Here is a 19337-nt window from a genome sequence, read left to right as displayed (position 1 = left end):
ATGAAAATATTTTGGCATAAAAAAAATTTAAACTATGTAAATTTAGTCAAGAACTTAAGTTTAAAATTTTTTTTTTGTGCGTACGATAATTTTTCAGAAGTTCCGATAATTTGACGGCACTGTGTCGATCAGACAAGCAAAAGTTTCTGGGAACACTGGTAATAGCGCCATCTGTGTAATCGGAATCTGGGTAAAAGAGGCCGTCCCTCTACTACTACTCCATATAATGCGCATAATAAAAACAAATATGTCAGGGATTTACTGTTCATTGTTTCACATTTCCAATAGTGATTAACGGTGATTAATTTTGTTTTATCATACCGCGACTGATGACCTGTTCTAGAAACTAGCTGTCAAAATGACAACTGAAAATAAAGAAATGTGTGATTTAACCAACATTGTTTTACAAGTTAATGGAGAAAATCAAATTAATCAGGTAAATAATTTTCACCTTTAAAATATACTGTCACAATTAATTTAGCAAATATTTTATAATTTTAAGAATTTTTTTAATTTATAAATTATAGCTGAAAAAATTGACATGTAGAAATTTTAATAAATTAAAAATGCAATTTTTTATGACACTCAAGTTAGAAGACGTGTAAAAATTTTTATTAATTAAATTACAACTAAAAAGATATTTATAAAAAATTGCACTTATAGTTTTTCAAGTTTTTTACATGTGACAAATTTTTTTTAATTGTTTAATTGAAATTTTTTCTATAAAAAATTTCGAAATGTCGGTTAACTTCATTTTCATAATTTTGTAATAATAATTTTTCGGGGCAAATTTATTAAATAAAATTTAAAAAAAACTATCAAGTGACAGCTCACTTTAATATCATAAATAAAAATAATGTAGAAATTTTTTAGAAGCATTATTTTATTGATTACATTAGAACAAAAAAAAATATTTTTTAAAAATTGCATTTATAGTCTTATAACACTAAAGTTAGCCGACATTTTTAATTTTTTGATTTTTTTTCAATAATTAAATTAGAACAAAAAAATTTTTTTTTCAATGAAAAAAAATTCTTAAAATTTTTAGATGGCTAACTTAATTTTCATTATAGTCTTTCAAGTTTGTTACAAATGAAATTATTTTTTCATTTTTTTCTACTAATTTTCTGAATAAACAAAATTAAAATTCTAAGAATTTTTAGATGTCAGCTAACTTGATTTTTATTAAAACTTTTTAAAATTAACAGCTGACAGCTAACTTCAGTATAATTATAAATAACAAATTAAATTAATATACATTTATAATTATTTCAGGACAACGAATCATTAAAAATTCCCAAAAGAGTCTTACATTTTTCTGACGGTGATTTGATTGAATATTCTGATGATGAAACGGATTCTAGTTCTCCAGAAACTGACAACCAACTCATAGATCTTGTAAATTAATTAATTATAAAAAAATATTTTTTAAAAATATACAAAAGTCTCTGAATTTTAATTTTTTTTTTTTTTTTTTTTGTAGAAAAGTATCGGCTGGGTTCCATGGGCTTGGTACCAGACTTCATGGGTAGGCTCCAAAGTACTCGAAAGTTGCGACTACGTTGGTGAAGCCCTGGCTAATTTTTTGGGAATTACGTCTCCTAAATACTACTTTGAGCTTGTAGAGTACCAACGCCTCCAAAAATTTCAGGATGAGGAAAATAAAAAAGATCTTGAGATACAGGGGTGGAATCAAAATAATACAGAAACTTTAATAGTAAACGACATTAAAACTTCAAACCATTAATTTTTAAATTATTATTTTTTACTCTAAAAAATTACTTCAAAATTAATGATTCTAAAATTTAGACATCTGATAATTTATTTTAGCAAAAAAAAATTATTAAAAAAATTCCACATTAAGAAGCTCAAAGAAAAAATATTATAAATGCAATTTTTTTTTTAATTATTTTTTAGGACTATTTTAATTGAAAAAAAAATTAAAAAATTGTCATGAAAATAAAGTTAGCCGACATCTAAAAATTTTTATGATTTTTTTTATTAAAAAACTATTACAAAAAAATAAAAAAAAAATTTTTTTATATGTTAAAAACTTCAAAAATTATAAGTGCAATTTTTTAAAAATATTTTTTAGTTATAATTTAATAAATTAAGCAAAATAAAAAATCAAAAATGTCAGCTAACTTTATTATTATTCAAAATTAACATAATTAATTTTTATAATTCCAAAAAATTAATTCTGTTTATAAAAAGTCTAAAAATGACTCATATTTATTAAAAAAAAAAAAAAAAAAAAAAAAAAAAAAATTAACATTGTTAATTTAAAAAAAAAAAACAAATCGAAATTGACAATTTATATATAATAGATATATTTTAATATATTCGTATAACTAAATTGTACAATTATACGTTGAATTTATTATTAATAATTATTACTCTTTTTTTTTCAGCAGTCTTTGATTAATAATTCAATTAATTATTTAATTAATACGCTTTCTTACAGACATTAATGAAAATATGAATTGCCGTAATAAAAAATATACAATTGCATCGTATGGAAGTTTATTACCAATAAAATTTTTAAGTGATTAATGATACTGAAATCAGGAAACATTTGATCATTTTTAATTAATTAATTAGAAGAAAAAAATTAGTAATTATTTAAAAATAAATTTTTTTTATTAATTCAATAAAAAAAATTATCAAATGTCTTTAAATTTCAGTATCACGGTGACAATTATTATTATTTTAATTATTGAAGAAAAATAAAAAATAAAATACAATAAATCAGTACTACGAGGACTCTGGTACAAAACGATGAAGTGCACTGGTTAAGACTAGCAAAGAACTCTGAAGCCCCTGGGGCAAGTGTCTTTGTAACCAAGCTCCTTTGTACTGTTCAATATGCGCCAGCATTTTATTGGCAATGTCAGTTCTGAAGGTCGGGGGCAAGTTGCAAACTCCCAGGTTGATAACAGCTAGGCCCATGTTGCTGTTAGGATTAACGCCCACGCCTATAAGTGTGCGACCAATACGGCAGGCGGTGACCATTAAGTCGGCAGTCAGCTGCAATTCTTGAATGTCCATCGATCCGAATTTCGCAGTCAAGTTTGCTTCGTACAACGCGTGAGTCACGCGTTTTATTTGTTTAGTCATTCTCTATAAAAAAAAAAAAATTTATTAATGATTTACTAGGACCTTGCAGTCACTACGTGACTGCGTGACTTGTGAACTACAAATAAATAAAATTTTGATTTATTAAATAATTACTTTTATTAAATTCCACTGTACTTTTTTAAATATTGATGTTTTTAAAGATATAAGCTCATCCCAATGATACACTCATCAAGAGCTTTCATTTGAGTACCCACATGCAATTTTCATATATTTTATAAATATCATATATATGAAATATATAAAATATATGAAAATTGCATGTGGGTACTCAAATGAAAGGTCTCGATGAGTGTAACATCAGAATGGACTTATATTTACAAAAATGTTAAGAATTAAGGAATGACTGTTTCATTTTGTTAACTAGTGATGTTTTTTAAGATATAAGCTCATCCTGATGTTATACTCATCAAGAGCTTTCATTTGAGTACCTACATGCATTTTGACATATTTTTTATATATACATATATATATAATATATATAAATATATGAAAAATTGATGTGGGTACTCAAATGAAAGGTCTCGAGGAGTGTAATGTCGGGATGAGCTTATTACTTATATTTACGAAAATGTTAAGAAATAAGGAATGACTGTTGCATTTTGTTAACTAATGATGTTTTTAACAATATAAACTCATCCCGATGTTACACTTGTCAAGAGCTTTCATTTGAATACCCACATGCATTTTTGATATATTTTTCATATATACATATATATAAATATATAAAATATATGAAAAATTGATGTGGGTACTCAAATGAAAGGTCTCGATGAGTGTAAAATCGGGATGAGCTTATATCTTTAAAAATATCAATAGTTCACAAGATACAAGGTCGTTTCTTAATTATGTTAAATTGCACTCTACTTTCTTAAATATTGACGTTTTTAAAGAAATAAGCTCATCCCGATGTTACACTTATCGAGACCTTTCATTTGAGTACCCACATGCACTTTTCATATATTTATATATATATTATATATGTATATATGAAAAGTATATCAAAATGCATGTGGGTACTCAAATGAAAGCTCTTGATGAGTGTAACATCGGGATGAGCTTATATCATTAAAAATGTCAATATTTCACAACATAAAAGGTCATTTCTTAATTATGTATCCAGAGAGCATTTTCGAATGCAGCCTAAATACTTATCATTATAAATTGACTATCGATGAGAATATGAAAAAAAAAAAAAAAAAAATTAAACTTACAGCGAATAAATCAGCAGACAAATATTCCAAGTTAACATTGTCAGGATCAGTGAGCAGCCTGTAGAGCGTAGATCCTCGATTATCAGGAATCTGCTGGAGGTCATTGGCGTCCTGGTTCTTGCTGAGAGTCAGAACTAAGGTGTCAACGCGTCCTAGTTCAAGAATAGTCCCTCCAATCTTGTGTTCCAGGTCCTGGAACACGTGGATGTTCAAAATACTGGTCAAGTACCGCTGGCGCTTCATTAAATTAGCGACTTCGGAGTTCTCGTACAAGTCGACAGGCCCCAACTCAATTTCTGTCGAAGGGTTCCAGGAGAGACCCGCGGCGATCAAGTACCCGAGCCAGGAGAAAGTGTGAGGAGTCAAGTGGTGGCTTCCTGACCAATGAGCAACGACTATTCCGATTGAGTTCTGCTCATGAGCCATTTTTAGGGCGTTCCTGGTGTTGATTAGCGTTGAACCTGGACAACCTGCCAGGCTGTTGTAACTGGCAGTACCTAAAAAACAATTTTTTTTTAGCTTCGCTTGTATCTATGGAAAGAAAATTTTTTTTCAATGCCTGTTGAGCCAACCGAGACTAATCAACTTTAAACTAATTGCAGCTTTATTTTCAATCCTATCAAAGTATCTTTTGATTATCTTATACTTTTATAATTGTCGCTCTAACCGTTAACTGTACGGAAATATTATAATTATGTTACCAAGCATAAATAAGAATGACGGAAGAAAACTATTCAATTTATTTTAAAATATCTAAGTATGAACATGTTACTCAATATTATACTGAGCTTCGTTGGCTGACACTTAGTTCTAGGCGTAAATTTTTCTTATCGTGTCTTATTTATAAAGCGTTGTATCTTAATCAAAAGCCTCTAATTAGGCGAGACTTAGAAATTCTTGAGCCTCGCCTACGCCGAGGAGATATTCGTCAAGACTATCTTAAGTTACCGGTTTATCATTCAGCGAAGTATGAAAAATCATTCTTGATATCTGCGGTTAAAATCTGGAATCAATTACCAGCTGATTGTGAGGTTGGCAATAGCCTAATCGGCTCGGTACCTGCATTTCGAAAGAGTGGGACCAGGGTTCGATTCCGGCGCGCACCAATAATTTTCAATGATTATAAACTAAGAATATGTGCGTTTCATTGCCAGCCTCTGTACCGGTCGGGTTTTCTGTGGTTTTTCCATATAGTTATGGAGGTAAAATGTCATTATAGAAGTACCTCCATACTATTTAAGACCGTAATGCAAATGCAGGTACTGATTATAACGTAATAAGCTAAGCGAGGGTTTTTGCAATTTTCCCACCGCTCCTCAAATAACAAGAATATATATCCTAATTGGATACCTCCCAATGCATATTTAATTAACAAAATACTTAGGTTCTAATAATTTCAGATCCACATATACGATTGATATGAGTAGCTCCACACACGGAGACTAATATCTTATTAATAAACATAATATAATGGCTAGTTTTTAAGTTGATTTGCAGCCGAATATTTATTGTAAAACTTATGTAATTAAAATAAAGCAAATAAACTTCTTTAAAAAAAAAAAAAAAAAAGTACTGATTATAACGCGTAAGTCGGCCACAATCGCAGCACATGTGTGTCGGGCATGAAAGAAAAAATCCCGACATGCAGGGGGGTGGGGACGAAAAAGTGGTTGAGAGTTATAATGACGGGGTTGAGAGATTATATTGCGGAGAGACAATGTGGAGAGACAATAATTCCCCACCCTCCCTTGTAAAACACTCTACAGTGATACAAGTAAAACCATCCTCAATACCATCTGATTGTACGACGTTACCAACGTTTATGGAGTTTCGAACTGCTTGTTATGAATATTTTTTACAATCTGATATATCATAATAAGTACAGTCAACGCTCTCTGTATTTGACTCGCCCGTACAGGACCATTCTCTGTATTTGACTCGTCCTTGTCCATAAGAGCTGAGTAAAATCGTCAAATACAGAGGAAGAATGTGGTCAAATACAGAGAGCGTCGACTGTATTCATTGTATTTTTATAAAGAAATTGTGCTAAATTATCAGCAATTATTTAGGTATAAACTAGAGTTTTTGCCAGTTGCATTGCGGAGAGGAGATGTAAGAAATGATATTCTTAGATTACCTAGATCAAATTGTTGTATGTATGAGCGTTCATTTCTTATTCATGGCATACGTGTCTGGAATTCTTTGCCAGCAAATATTACTACGATAACCAATTTTGAAGAATTTCGCAATGCGTGCTTTAATTACTATACTGAGATTAGAAATTAACAAAATAATAAAACTGATAATATTGTATTGATTATTGCAGCATTTAGCTCTATACATAATTAGCTCTGAATTTAATTAGTTATCTATCATTGGCTATTAACTATTAACTATTGTCTGAAAAATATATAATATGTTTGCTATTATATTTTTCCCCACTTTATGCACTGTATTTAATGTACACTAAATGTTAAAATTATGTAAAATTGATGGTCTTGAGGGAGTCTTGACTCCAAGATCAAATAAAACTTATTTATCTATCTATCTATCTATCTATTAGAATTTAGTGATGATTGAGTGATTGAGTGACTGAGTGTTTAACACACTACATTATATATACTACTTAACACACTACTTTATATATTATATTAAGAATTTTTGTATCAATTTTGGATGGCCGCAAAGAGTTTCGACTTCATGGCCAATTAAATAAATAAATAATAATAATAATAAATAACATTTATTTCATTCAGAAATTTACGAATAATGTTTAATAAAAAATATACCATTACTTTGGTGAATTGTAATTTTTGATTTTCTTAATAAGTTTTATAATAAAATGGTATTTTCGCCACTTGTCTGAAACTATCTAGTTCTGGTTGGCTCCAGACATTTCTAGCATTTTTAAAGCAACTTATATGAAAAATGTAATGTATGACGCGGGCTGAAATCGTTTTGTTTCATCCCTAGTCACGCAATATACTGAAAATAGTTCAAATGTATTGATTTTATCTCAAAGTTCACTTTATTAACTTTAATTTAAACTATCAATTGTTCATTCACTTTTGATGATTTTTTCAATTCATTTACTAGAAAAATTTAAAAAAATTCATTTGTCAGTGGTATGAGATCTAAAATATCTAAAAGATCTAAAATGTATTAAATTAATCGTCAAATTTATACAAGTATCTTTAATTTAATCTTTAATTCGTTGAATTTGAAACTTTCTAATTTTTTCATTTTCTTTGAAAATATAAAAAGTTTTTAATCACTTATTATTAATTATTCTATATTTGTTAAATAAATCCACCAATCCATGTCAAGCTTAGCCGAATGCCGCTTTTTTATACTAAAAAATTAATTTTCTTTAATCTCTCAATTTTAATTCTAAAAATAAATCTTCATAATAATTACCTGAAGAAGGTAAAACATTTCCACCAGCAGTTTTAAAAGCTTCAGTCCACTCAGAAAAATCATAGTCCGCTTGAAAGCCATACTCCACAAGAATAACATTGCTGGGAACACTCCTAAACTCTGGCTTCGAGTGCAACCCATTGCTGCAAAGCAGCAAAGTAGTATCCGAGCTCAAGTTCAAAATATGCCAGAGTTCTTGCAAGCAGGAGTAAGATTTAAAAACCTCCGACATGTCAGTCTCCACCGTCTCATTAATACTATTACTCAGATCTAGATTCTCCGGAGGAACCAACAAGCTCGCTAACCTAGGGCCGACATGAACATAGCTAAGGCTCGGAAAAATCGCCAGCAGTTCCTGGAACACGGGCCACATCTGAGTCAAATGTCGCTGGCTGACATTGGAGTCGACATCTAGGGCAGGAATGAGATTGAGATGCCGGTCTCGGCAGTACCGGTCCAGAGTGACCATTTCTGAGCGCGTGTAGCAGAGCTGCCAGTCGCAACTGGGGTTCAATCTCGAGTACAAGTGCAAGTGCGAGACTTTGAAAGACGACCAGAGGTCAATTGTGTGCAGCAGGTACTCCAGAGTCGGAGTTCTTCCTCGTGGAGAAATGTCCAGCAGAATTCCACGATGCATGAACCTACGGCATAATAATAATAGTAATTATTATTATTATAATTTTAGAAAAAAAAAAAATTACTCAGAATAAAAATAATTTTCATAAAAAAATTTCTTAAACAAAATAAAATTTGTTGAAAGAAAAATTTCTTGACTGGAGAACAAAATTCTTGGCTCAAGAAAATTTGTCGAGTGCCTGAAGGAAGACCGAAGTTATGTTGGCCGAAGTAAAAATTTTTCTTTAAATTCTACTCTTGGTAGAAGTAATTTTTTCTTAATTCAAATTATCATAAATACTTGATACAATAAATTTTTATATTTGATCAAGATTTTTAGATACTTTAGAGAAGCAGCGCCACCTACTTCAGCTGAGAAAAAAATTTTCTCACCTTGAGAAAATTTTTCTCTTGAATATTTGATACCCATCTTATATTATTTTAGCGTGCAATTATACATATTGAATGAAAAAAAATGATTAAATATTATTTGATCTTCCCATTTGACATGTTAATCAATAAAAATATTAATTAAAATTTACTTCTATCTTTATATTTAATTTTTTGGAGCAAGAGAGAAATTTTCTCAAGACAAGAAAATTAACTTCTATCAAGAACTAAATTTTTTGGAGCAAGAGGCTGAATTTTCTCAAAACAAAAAGATTTTCTTGACTTAAATAAATTTTCTTGGATCAAGACACGTATTTCTTAAAGCAAGAGAATTAATTTTGTTGGAATAAGTGAAATTTTTTGTGTCAAAAAAAATTTTTTTTATCGCTCATCTTGTGGACTATTGACATTTTTAAAGATATAAGCTCACCCCGACATTACACTCATTGAGACCTTCAATTTGAGTACCCACATCAATTTTTCATATATTTATATATATTATATATATGAATATATGAAAAATATATCAAAATGCATGTGGGTACTCAAATGAAAGCTCTTGATGAATGTAACATCAAAATGAGCTAATATCATTAAAAACATCATTAGTTAACAAAATGCAACAGTCAATCCTTAATTCTTAACATTTTTGTAAATATAAGTCCATTCTGATGTTACACTTATCGAGACCTTTCATTTGAGTACCCACATGCACTTTTCATATATTTATATATATTATATATATGAAATATATAAAATATATGAAAAATGCATGTGGGTACTCAAATGAAAGCTTTTGATGAGTGTAATGTCACGATGAGCTTATATCTTTAAAAACGTCAATATTTAAGAAAATACAGTGCAATTTAACAAAAATCATCATTTAATGAAGCAAAATTTTAATCATTTATAGTTCACAAGTCACGACAGTCACATTATGACTGCAAAGTTGCTAGTTATTATTATTATTATTTCAGAAAAAAAAAATTACTTAGAATAAAAATAATTTTCATAAAAAAATTTCGAAAACAAAATAAAAAATATACAAACCTAGGCTCGTCTTTTATCAGCACAGACTCAATTTCTGTAACTTCTGGAGAATTTGGATTTTTACTGAGCCGCAAAATTTGTACAAAAGTACAAACTGCGTAATGAAGCCCTGCAAGACTCCCCGCGCTTACTTTTATCGAGTTCTGTGATATGTGAAGCTGATATCCTTCCGCTAAATTAAACAACTTGCGGTTTACAATGCACTCGATTCTATTGTCGCTGGTGAACCTTCCAGAACCCGGTTGGACCTCTCCTACTTTAACATCGTGACCCAGCTCCAGTAAATATGTCCGACTTACTTCCCAGACGTCGAGAATGTCGTGGATAGACTCGCTGCCCTGGATTATTGAGATGAAGATTTCCTTCCCGGCGATAAAAGGCGGAGAGTAGTGGCTCAGGTCGATCACACTCTTGGGTTCAGGCCAGATGAGGTTCCAGGTGTTGGTCTTTTCGTGGGATCTTACGGGGCTTGGGTGGTGGTGGTGAGGAATAGTGTTGTCGTTCACTGGGGCCAGAGTTGGGTCGTACAGTGGGTCCGTTGATTTTGCTGAGTCTATTGACAGCTGGCTCATGTTTGTTGATAAGTTCTTCTGGCTGAAGTTTGTTGAGTCGCTGTACGTCACCGGGCTGTGCACGCTCTCGGATTCTTTGGGGAGGTAACGCTGTAAGAGCGCATGGACTGATGGTTTTTGACGGGATAAGTCGTAGGGGCTTTTGCCAGCAAATGTTCTGGAAAATTTGTAATATTTTTGTTTATTTTGTAAAAGATTTTTTTGAAATTTTTAAGAAAAATTATTGTTTGAAATTTTTGTAAAAAATTAGTTTTTTTTTTTTGATAAAAAAAAAAATAGTAATAAAAATTACATTTTAAAAAATATAGAGTAATTTTTGGTGAAAAATTAAAATAAGGAATTAATTTTTAAATAAAAAATATTTAAAAATTAAAATTAAGAAAAACATAAATAAATCTACATTATTAAGATAATAAGAAAAAATTTTTGTCCAAGATAGTCATAATAAAATCGGTTTTATTTAGTGAAATTTAATGTCATTGCAAAGGTCTTGATTTGAATTTGTGCCTTTTCAAAGTTTCATATTATTCTTATCAATAGTCAATTTATGATAACAAGTATTTAGGCTACATTCGAAAATGCTCTATCTCTAGATACATAATTAAGAAATGACCTTGTATCTTAAGAACTATTGACATTTTTAAAGATATAATCTCATCCCAATGTTACGCTCATCAATACCTTTCATTTGAGTACCCACATGACATTTTTTATATATTTTATATATATGGTATTTGTGAAATATAAATATATGAAATATATGAAAAATTGATGTGGGTACTTAAATGAAAGGTCTCGATGAGAGTAACATAGAAATGAGTTTATATCTTAAAAAATGTCAATAATTAAGAAATTACATTGCATCTGGTTATTTAATGACATTTTTAAAGATATAAACTCATCCCGATGTTACACTCATCGAGACCTTTCATTTGAGTACCCACATCAATTTTTCATATATTTCATATATTTATATATTTCACAAATACCATATATATAAAATATATAAAAAATGTCATGTGGGTACTCAAATGAAAGGTCTCCATGAGTATATCATAGAAATGAGTTTATATCTTAAAAAATGTCAATAATTAAGAAATGACATTGAATCTGATGATCTAATGACATTTTTGGTGATATAAGCTCATCCCGATGTTACACTCATCGAGACCTTTCATTTAAGTACCCACATCAATTTTTCATATATTTCATATATTTATATATTTCACAAATACCATATATAGAAAATATATAAAAAATGTCATGTGGGTACTCAAATGAAAGGTCTCGATGAGTATATCATAGAAATGAGTTTATATCTTAAAAAATGTCAATAATTAAGAAACGACATTGCATCTGGTTATCTAAAAATCTAAAAAATTGTAAGATATCTATTCATTTTTAAATTAATTTTTTACTCCAGAGTATATAAAAAACATTATTAAAAAAATCATAAGCAAAAAAGAGCTTTTTTTTTAATGTAACATATTGTGGAAAGATCAGAAAATTTCTAATTTTTTTTGGTATAAAAAAACATAAAAAAGTTTTAAAAATCAAAATAAAAATTCTTAAAACTATCTAACCACTTGCATAATGTATTCAATTAAATAATTTTTAATTGTTTTAATTATATTAATTAAAGTAATTACCCTTGAAGAGCCCGGATGTGAGGATTAGCACCTGCTTGTAATAATTCTTGACATATTGTAGTTTCCCCGCGACTTACTGCTTCGTGAAGAGGTGTTGCTCCGCAACCATTTTCCGCATTAACATCTGCACCACGATCTAAAATATTTATTCAATTATTTTATTTAAAAAATAATTTTTTTTAATAATCAAAACATTTTCTTTCTTACCGATAAGACACTCAACTACTTCCTTATTTCCATAGCATGCCGCCCAATGCAAAGATGTATTTTTACTGCCTTCTGAATCCCATGAATTAACATCAATGCCCGCTTCCAATAATTGAATAACTCTATCTATTCTAAAAAATAAAGTATTATTAAATATTTAATTTAAAAAAGTATGAAAAATTGACAGATTGTCATACTTGTGATAAGCATTTTAAAAAAGTAATAAATACACGCCTACGCATTAATTATTCGAAGAAAAGGCGTATCTAGACATTACATTGTTTAATCAATACTTGAAAAGATAAACTGATAAAATTTTAAGTATAAATTTTAGCTGTGTAAAAATATAATATAACTCACTCCGAGGCAGCGGTAGCGCGTAATAATTCTTCGACATAAAGCAAACGAATTACTTCACTGGCTGCGACGTCAACTGCATTACGTCCATGTGCATTTTTTACCGCTGGATCCGCTCCACAGCTTAATAATGTTCTTACAACGTCTACTTGATTTGTCTAAATTAAAAAAAAAATAGTTTTTATTGAATAATTATGTAATTTTTCTTCTCTAATATTTTTTTTTTTCAATTTTTAAATGTCAAATTTTTTAATTAGATTTTTCTATTGTTAGGAAATTAAAAAAAAAAATTTTTTAATTGTCATTTTCAGTTTCATAAAATAAAATGACACTAAAATTAGTAGACACCTGAGAATTTTTTTATTTTTCTTGAAAAATAAACTAAATCTAGGAAATTATTTTTTAAAAATTGTATTTATAATTTTGTAGAGTCTTTAAAGATGGAATGTTTTTAATAAATTTTTTATATAATAATTTTATTGTTAGAAAATTATAAAAAAAATTTCTAATTATTAACTTCAGTGTCATGAAATAAAATGACACTAAAATTAATAAACACCTGGAAAGTTTTTTATTTTTGTTGAGAAATAAACTAAATCTAGAAAATTATTTTTTAAAAATTGTATTTATAATTTTGTAGAGTTTTTAAAGAATTTTTTAAATAAATTTTTTTTTATAATAATTTTATTGTTAGAAAATTAAAAAAAAAATTTTTTTAATTATCTTCAGTTTCATAAAATAAAATGACACTAAAATTAGGAGACACCTGAGAATTTTTTTATTTTTCTTAAAAAATAAACTAGATCTAGAAAATTATTTTTTAAAAAAGTGCATTTATAATTTTGTAAAGATGTAATTTTTTAAATAAATTTTTTTTATAATAATTTTATTGTTAGAAAATTATAAAAAAAATTTCTAATTGTTAACTTCAGTGTAATGAAATAAAATGACACTAAAATTAATAAACACCTGGAAAGTTTTTTATTTTTGTTGAGAAATAAACTAAATCTAGAAAATTATTTTTTTAAAATCGCATTTATAATTTTTTAGAATTTTTAAAGATAAAATTTTTTTTTATAATAATTTTATTATTAGAAAATTATAAAAAAAATTAGAATAACGGTTGACCCTGAACCGTTTCCAATTTTATTTTGTTGAGGAAATTTTTTATGAAAATTATTTTTATTCTGAGTAATTTTTTTTCTGAAATTATAATTATAAATATTATTATTATTATTATTACTGTAATAATAATTTTTATTATAATTATAATTATAATTATTATTTTTATAATTATAAATAACAGAAAAAATTTTTTTTTTTACTAGAATCGTAACTGGCTGAAGGCCATCTCTGCAACTTCCCGCCAATTCTATACCTAAACGCTTGAAATTGCACTTATGACCTTTTTGAGCTCTTCGAGCTCATAAATACAATTTGTATGCTTTTGAGCTCTTCGAGCTCAAAAGTTTGATAAAACACTCTTTTTTGAATTTTCAAATAGCAATAACTTTTGAATGAATGAACCGATTTTCACGCGGTTGGTGGCATTCGACGCAGTTTTTAAGTTTCATAAAGAATCTCCAAGTTTAAATTGATAGAACAAAAAATTTCGGAGTAATTCCAAAAAAAAACACTTTTTCCGGTTTTCTTTCGTCAACGATAACTCACGAACGAATCAACTGATTTTGACCGGACTGACGGCGATCGACGTGGTTTTCTGATGTTGAGAGCTGATTAGTTTTTGGAATTGATTAGTAGAGCCGTTTAAAAGTTATTCCAAAAAAACGACATTTGAAAAAATTTTTTTTTATAGTTTTTTTACGATTTCTCAAAATCTACTGGTCCGAATCGTTCCAAAGTATATTAAGAATCTAAGTTTGGTCAAGCCCTTTCGAATGGCACCAACCGCGATCAAATCGGTCAAGCCGTTCAAAAGTTATGAGTGGTTTACATACATCCATCTTACTGTAAGACGCTCTGAGAGACTAGCAGCCAAGAAAAAATAATAGTTTAAAAAAACTAAAAACACGCTTTTTATAGAAAACCAAACTAAAAAATAGAAAATAAATCTAAATTAAGAATAGTGTTAAAAATTTCAATAAATATAAATTAATAATAGTGTAAATAAAAAAAATGTATTTTATTTTAAAAAAAGCGTGAGGTGCATGGTGTCAATAGTTATAAATATTTTATTGACAGATATGAGTAGAGTGATTATCATTTTGATAATATCTTAAAAAGCACCCCACGCTTTTTAAAATAAAATACATTTTTTATTTACACTATTATTAATTTATATTTATTGAAATTTTTAACACTATTCTTAATTTAAATTTAATTTCTATTTTTAGTTTGGTTTTCTATAAAAGCGTGTTTTTAGTTTTTTAAACTATTATTTATTTTTTACTTTTAGTTTGGTTTATTTATAAAAGCGTGATTTTTTAGTTTTTAAACTATTATTTGTTGATTATCAAAAATATTCAGGCGCGCAAATTACCCACGGAGAGTTACATACTGACATACTGACATACTGACATACAAGTGAAGCTAATAAAAAATAATTATTTATAAATATTATAAATACGGGGAATCAGAGTTCGATTTCGGAGAGCGAGCCTGAGAAACGGCTACCAGAACCAAGGAAGGCCGCAGGCGCGCAGATTACCCACGGAGAGTTACTGACATACTGACAAACTGACAAACAAACAAACTGACATACAAGTGAAGCTAATATAAAGCGTGTAAAAAAATAATATTCTCTTTAAATTCCCAAATTTCAGTACCACTCATTATGAGTCTTCTTTCGTAATTACAGTTATACGATTATGGGAAGAACTACCAGAGGACATTATAAATTCATCAAGCTTGGAGGTTTTCAAAAATAAAATTTTTGATTATTTATTTAATTTAGATGTTTGATCATAAACTGTTGTAAATGCTTCTATAATTATTTTATTAATCTTCAAACTTCGTTAACCTTCTTTATATAGCTTCTTTTTAATTTAAAGTTTCCTACCTGTCTATTTAGTAACATCAAAGATTCTTAAAATTATTAGTTAATTCTTTATAAATTAAATTTTTATATTAATTTTTAATGTATTATATAATATTATCACCTATCTAAAAATATTATTGTGTAAAACACTCTAAATATTTATAATTTAAACTGCACAATAATGTAAAATTATATGTATACTTACTCTTTGTCATTCGGCAACTGCCTTGACATAATTTTGTTAATAAACTAAACTAAACTAAATCCACACACACACACACACACACATACATACATACATACATACAAATTACTATTTAATTTTGTATTCAAATTACTTTTTAATTTTGTATTCAAATTACTTTATAATTTTATATTCAAAGTACTTACTCACTATGTAATACTATTAAATTTCTACGGCCTTTAGGGAACGTCAGTTCTAGGGCCGAATGTCTTCAATAAATAAATAAAAAATAAATAAATACATACATACACCGTCGCGAGAATAGTCAGGGAAGCTTCCTAGGACCTCAAAACGTCGAAATTCGATGAAAACTCGATTTTTTTAAAACTTTTTTAAAATTTCAGTTTCATGAAATAAAATGACACTAAAATGTGAAAATGAAGTTAGCCGACATTTCAAAATTTTTAGAAATTTTTTATTAAAAAATCTTCAATTAAAAAACTTAAAAAAAAATTGTCACATGTAAAAAACTTAAAAAACTATAAGTGCAATTTTTTAGAAAAATCTTTTTAGTTGTAATTTAATTAATAAAAAAAAATCAAAAATTTTTAGACGTCTGCTAACTTCAGTATCATACTAAAATTAGTAAACATCTGGAAATTTTTTTATTTTTCTTGAAAAATAAATTAGATCTAGAAAATTACTTTTAAAAAATTGTGTTTTATAATTCTTATGAGTTTTTAAAGATGGAATTTTTTAAATAAATTTTTTTTTATTATAATTTATTTGTTAAAAAAAATTATCACTCTCTTAATTTTAATATCATTGTAATTTTTATTAAATACTTTTGGTTTTAAAAAAAATTTTTTTAGGTTTTTACTAATATATAAAAATAATAAAATTTTGAAATTAAAATTAGCAGACACTTAAAAATTGCATTTAAAATTTTTTTAAGCTTATAAAAATAGAATTTACTAAATAAATTTTTCTTGATATAATTTATTAGTTAAAAAATTTATAGAATTGTCAAATATCTGTCAATTTTAGTATCATATAAAATTATGAAAATTAAATTAGCTAACATAGGAAAATTTTAATAATTTATTTTTTTGAAAAAAATAATTTTTAAAAAATTTGACATGTAGAAAAATTTTTAAATTCTAAGTGCTATTTTTTAAAAATATTTTGTTGTTTATAATTTTTCATATTAAAAAATAATTAAAAAATGTCAAAATCCTGCTAATTTAAGTATTCATTACAAAATTACCTTTGAAGCGTAAGATAAAAAAGTGCCTTCCTCCAAAAAAGGTTGGTTTAAAATTTCATCCTTCGTTATTCCTTCACCGACGTTTCCATTGTCACCTAATTTATAAATAGTTATAATTAATAAATTAATTTTACTCTAAATGTCAAATTTTACTTGATAAAAAAAAATGGTCGGCTTTTTTGAAGGTTATACACGGAGATTTTTGTATACATACAGGCACCGAGTAAAGATCGGAGGATGTCAGTGCGACCGTGATCAATCGCAGTCCTTATATCTGAACAAATATCTTGCATTTTATTTTATTTTTATTATTAATTAATTACACTAATTATTGCCATTTAATTTCATCTTAAAAACTACTTTTTTATTTAAAAAAAATATATATGTGTGTGGTTATTTTCACTTCCACGGCTGTCAATTCGGTTTAGTATAAAAAATGGACGGATTTTTTGTGCCAGTGGCCAGGACTGAAAATTATTTATGCCTAAAATGTAGATCACTACTTTTAACAGTCGGTAAATTTTGTAATAATTATTAACTTATTTTTTTTAATTTAAATTTAATTAATTATTTAAACCAATAAATAGAATTTAAGGAAACTTGTGGGTCGGATTGTAAAAAAAAAAATTGACATAAAAAAATTAAAAAATCCAATTTTCTAAAAATTATTTTTTTTTAACATATTTGTTTATTAAAACAAAACTAAAAAATAGTCAAGTGATTACTACTTTTTATGTAATTAAATAATGAAAATTAATTTAGCGGATATTTAATCATTTTTGTGACAAATAAAATTAGAAAAAAAAAATTGAAATATAGAAATTGATAAAAACTAGCAACCTTGCAGTCACTATGTGACTACCATGATTTGTAGACTATAAATAAATAAAATTTTACTTTATTAAATAATGATTTTGTTAAATTACAATGTAATTTCTTAATAATTGGAGTTTTTAAAGATATAAGCTCATTCCGATATTACACTCATCAAGAGCTTTCATTTGAGTACCCACATGCATTTTCATATATTTTTCATATATACATATATATAATATATATAAATATATGAAAAATTGATGGGGGTACTCAAATGAAAGGTCTTGATGAGTGTAATGTCGGGGTGAGCTTATATCTTTAAAAATGTCATTATATAACTAGATGCAATGTCATTTCTTAATTATTGACATTTCTTAAGATATAAACTTATTTATATGTTACACTCATCGAGACCTTTCATTTGAGTACCCACATGCATTTTTTATATATTTTTCATATATACATATATATAATATATATAAATATATGAAAAATTGATGTGGGTACTCAAATGAAAGATCTCGACGAGTGCAATGTCGAAGTGAGCTTATATCTTTAAAAATGTCATTAGATAACTAGATGCAATGTCATTTCTTAATTATTGACATTTCTTAAGATATAAACTCATTTATATGTTACACTCATCGAGACCTTTCATTTGAGTACCCACATGACATTTTTTATATATTTTATATCTATGGTATTTGTGAAATATATAAATATATAAAATATATGAAAAATTGATGTGGGTACTCAAATGAAAGGTCTTGATGAGTGTAACATCAGGATGATCTTATATCTTTAAAAATGTCAATAGTTCACAAGATACAGGATCATTTCTTAATTACTGACATTTTTAAAGATATAAGCTCATCTCGACGTTACACTCATCAAGAGCTTTCATTTGAGTACCCACAAGCATTTTCATATATTTTTCATATATACATATATATAATATATATAAATATATGAAAAATTGATGTGGGTACTTAAATGAAAGGTCTTGATGAGTGTAACATCAGGATGAGCTTATATCTTTAAAAATGTCAATAGTTCACAAGATACAGGATCATTTCTTAATTATTGACATTTTGAAAAGATATAAGCTCATCTCGACGTTATACTCATCAAGAGCTTTCATTTGAGTACCCACATGCATTTTCATATATACATATATATAATATATATAAATATATGAAAAATTTATGTCGGTACTCAAATGAAAGGTATCGATGAGTGTAACATCAGGATGAGCTTATATCGTTAAAAATGTCAATATTTCACGAGATACATTGTCATTTCATAATTATGTATCTAGAGAGAGCATTTTTGAATTTAGCCTAAATACTTATCATCATTTTAAAAATAATTTATGTCAACAAATTTGTTAGTTAAAAAATGCAAAGTGCTAATTTTAATACCATTAGACACTAATAAATTTTTTAAGACTAATTTTTCTTTTTATA

The 19337-nt window shown here is 27.3% G+C and overlaps 2 protein-coding genes across 2 annotated transcripts; one reads left to right on the top strand and one right to left on the bottom strand.

The window, feature by feature from the left end:
• The first annotated feature begins 209 nt into the window (after positions 1-209).
• On the top strand, positions 210-1822 carry LOC123264398 (protein FAM177A1-like). The gene is made up of 3 exons (XM_044727689.1): positions 210-436; positions 1276-1398; positions 1484-1822. Exons 1-3 carry the CDS (start codon positions 359-361, stop codon positions 1745-1747), a joined length of 465 nt encoding a protein of 154 aa, XP_044583624.1. The 5' UTR covers positions 210-358; the 3' UTR covers positions 1748-1822.
• An 890-nt stretch (positions 1823-2712) lies between these two features.
• On the bottom strand, positions 2713-17502 carry LOC123264386. The gene is made up of 9 exons (XM_044727666.1): positions 17270-17502; positions 17056-17150; positions 12610-12764; positions 12250-12380; positions 12043-12178; positions 9822-10550; positions 7767-8407; positions 4350-4846; positions 2713-3120 (listed from the first exon to the last, which is right to left on the bottom strand). Exons 1-9 carry the CDS (start codon positions 17346-17348, stop codon positions 2755-2757), a joined length of 2829 nt encoding a protein of 942 aa, XP_044583601.1. The 5' UTR covers positions 17349-17502; the 3' UTR covers positions 2713-2754.
• Between the last annotated feature and the right edge of the window lie 1835 nt (positions 17503-19337).

The sequence above is a fragment of the Cotesia glomerata genome, linkage group LG4 (assembly GCF_020080835.1).
Source record: "Cotesia glomerata isolate CgM1 linkage group LG4, MPM_Cglom_v2.3, whole genome shotgun sequence".
Lineage (NCBI taxonomy): Eukaryota > Metazoa > Arthropoda > Insecta > Hymenoptera > Braconidae > Cotesia > Cotesia glomerata.
This window is presented reverse-complemented; position numbering and strand designations above follow the sequence as displayed.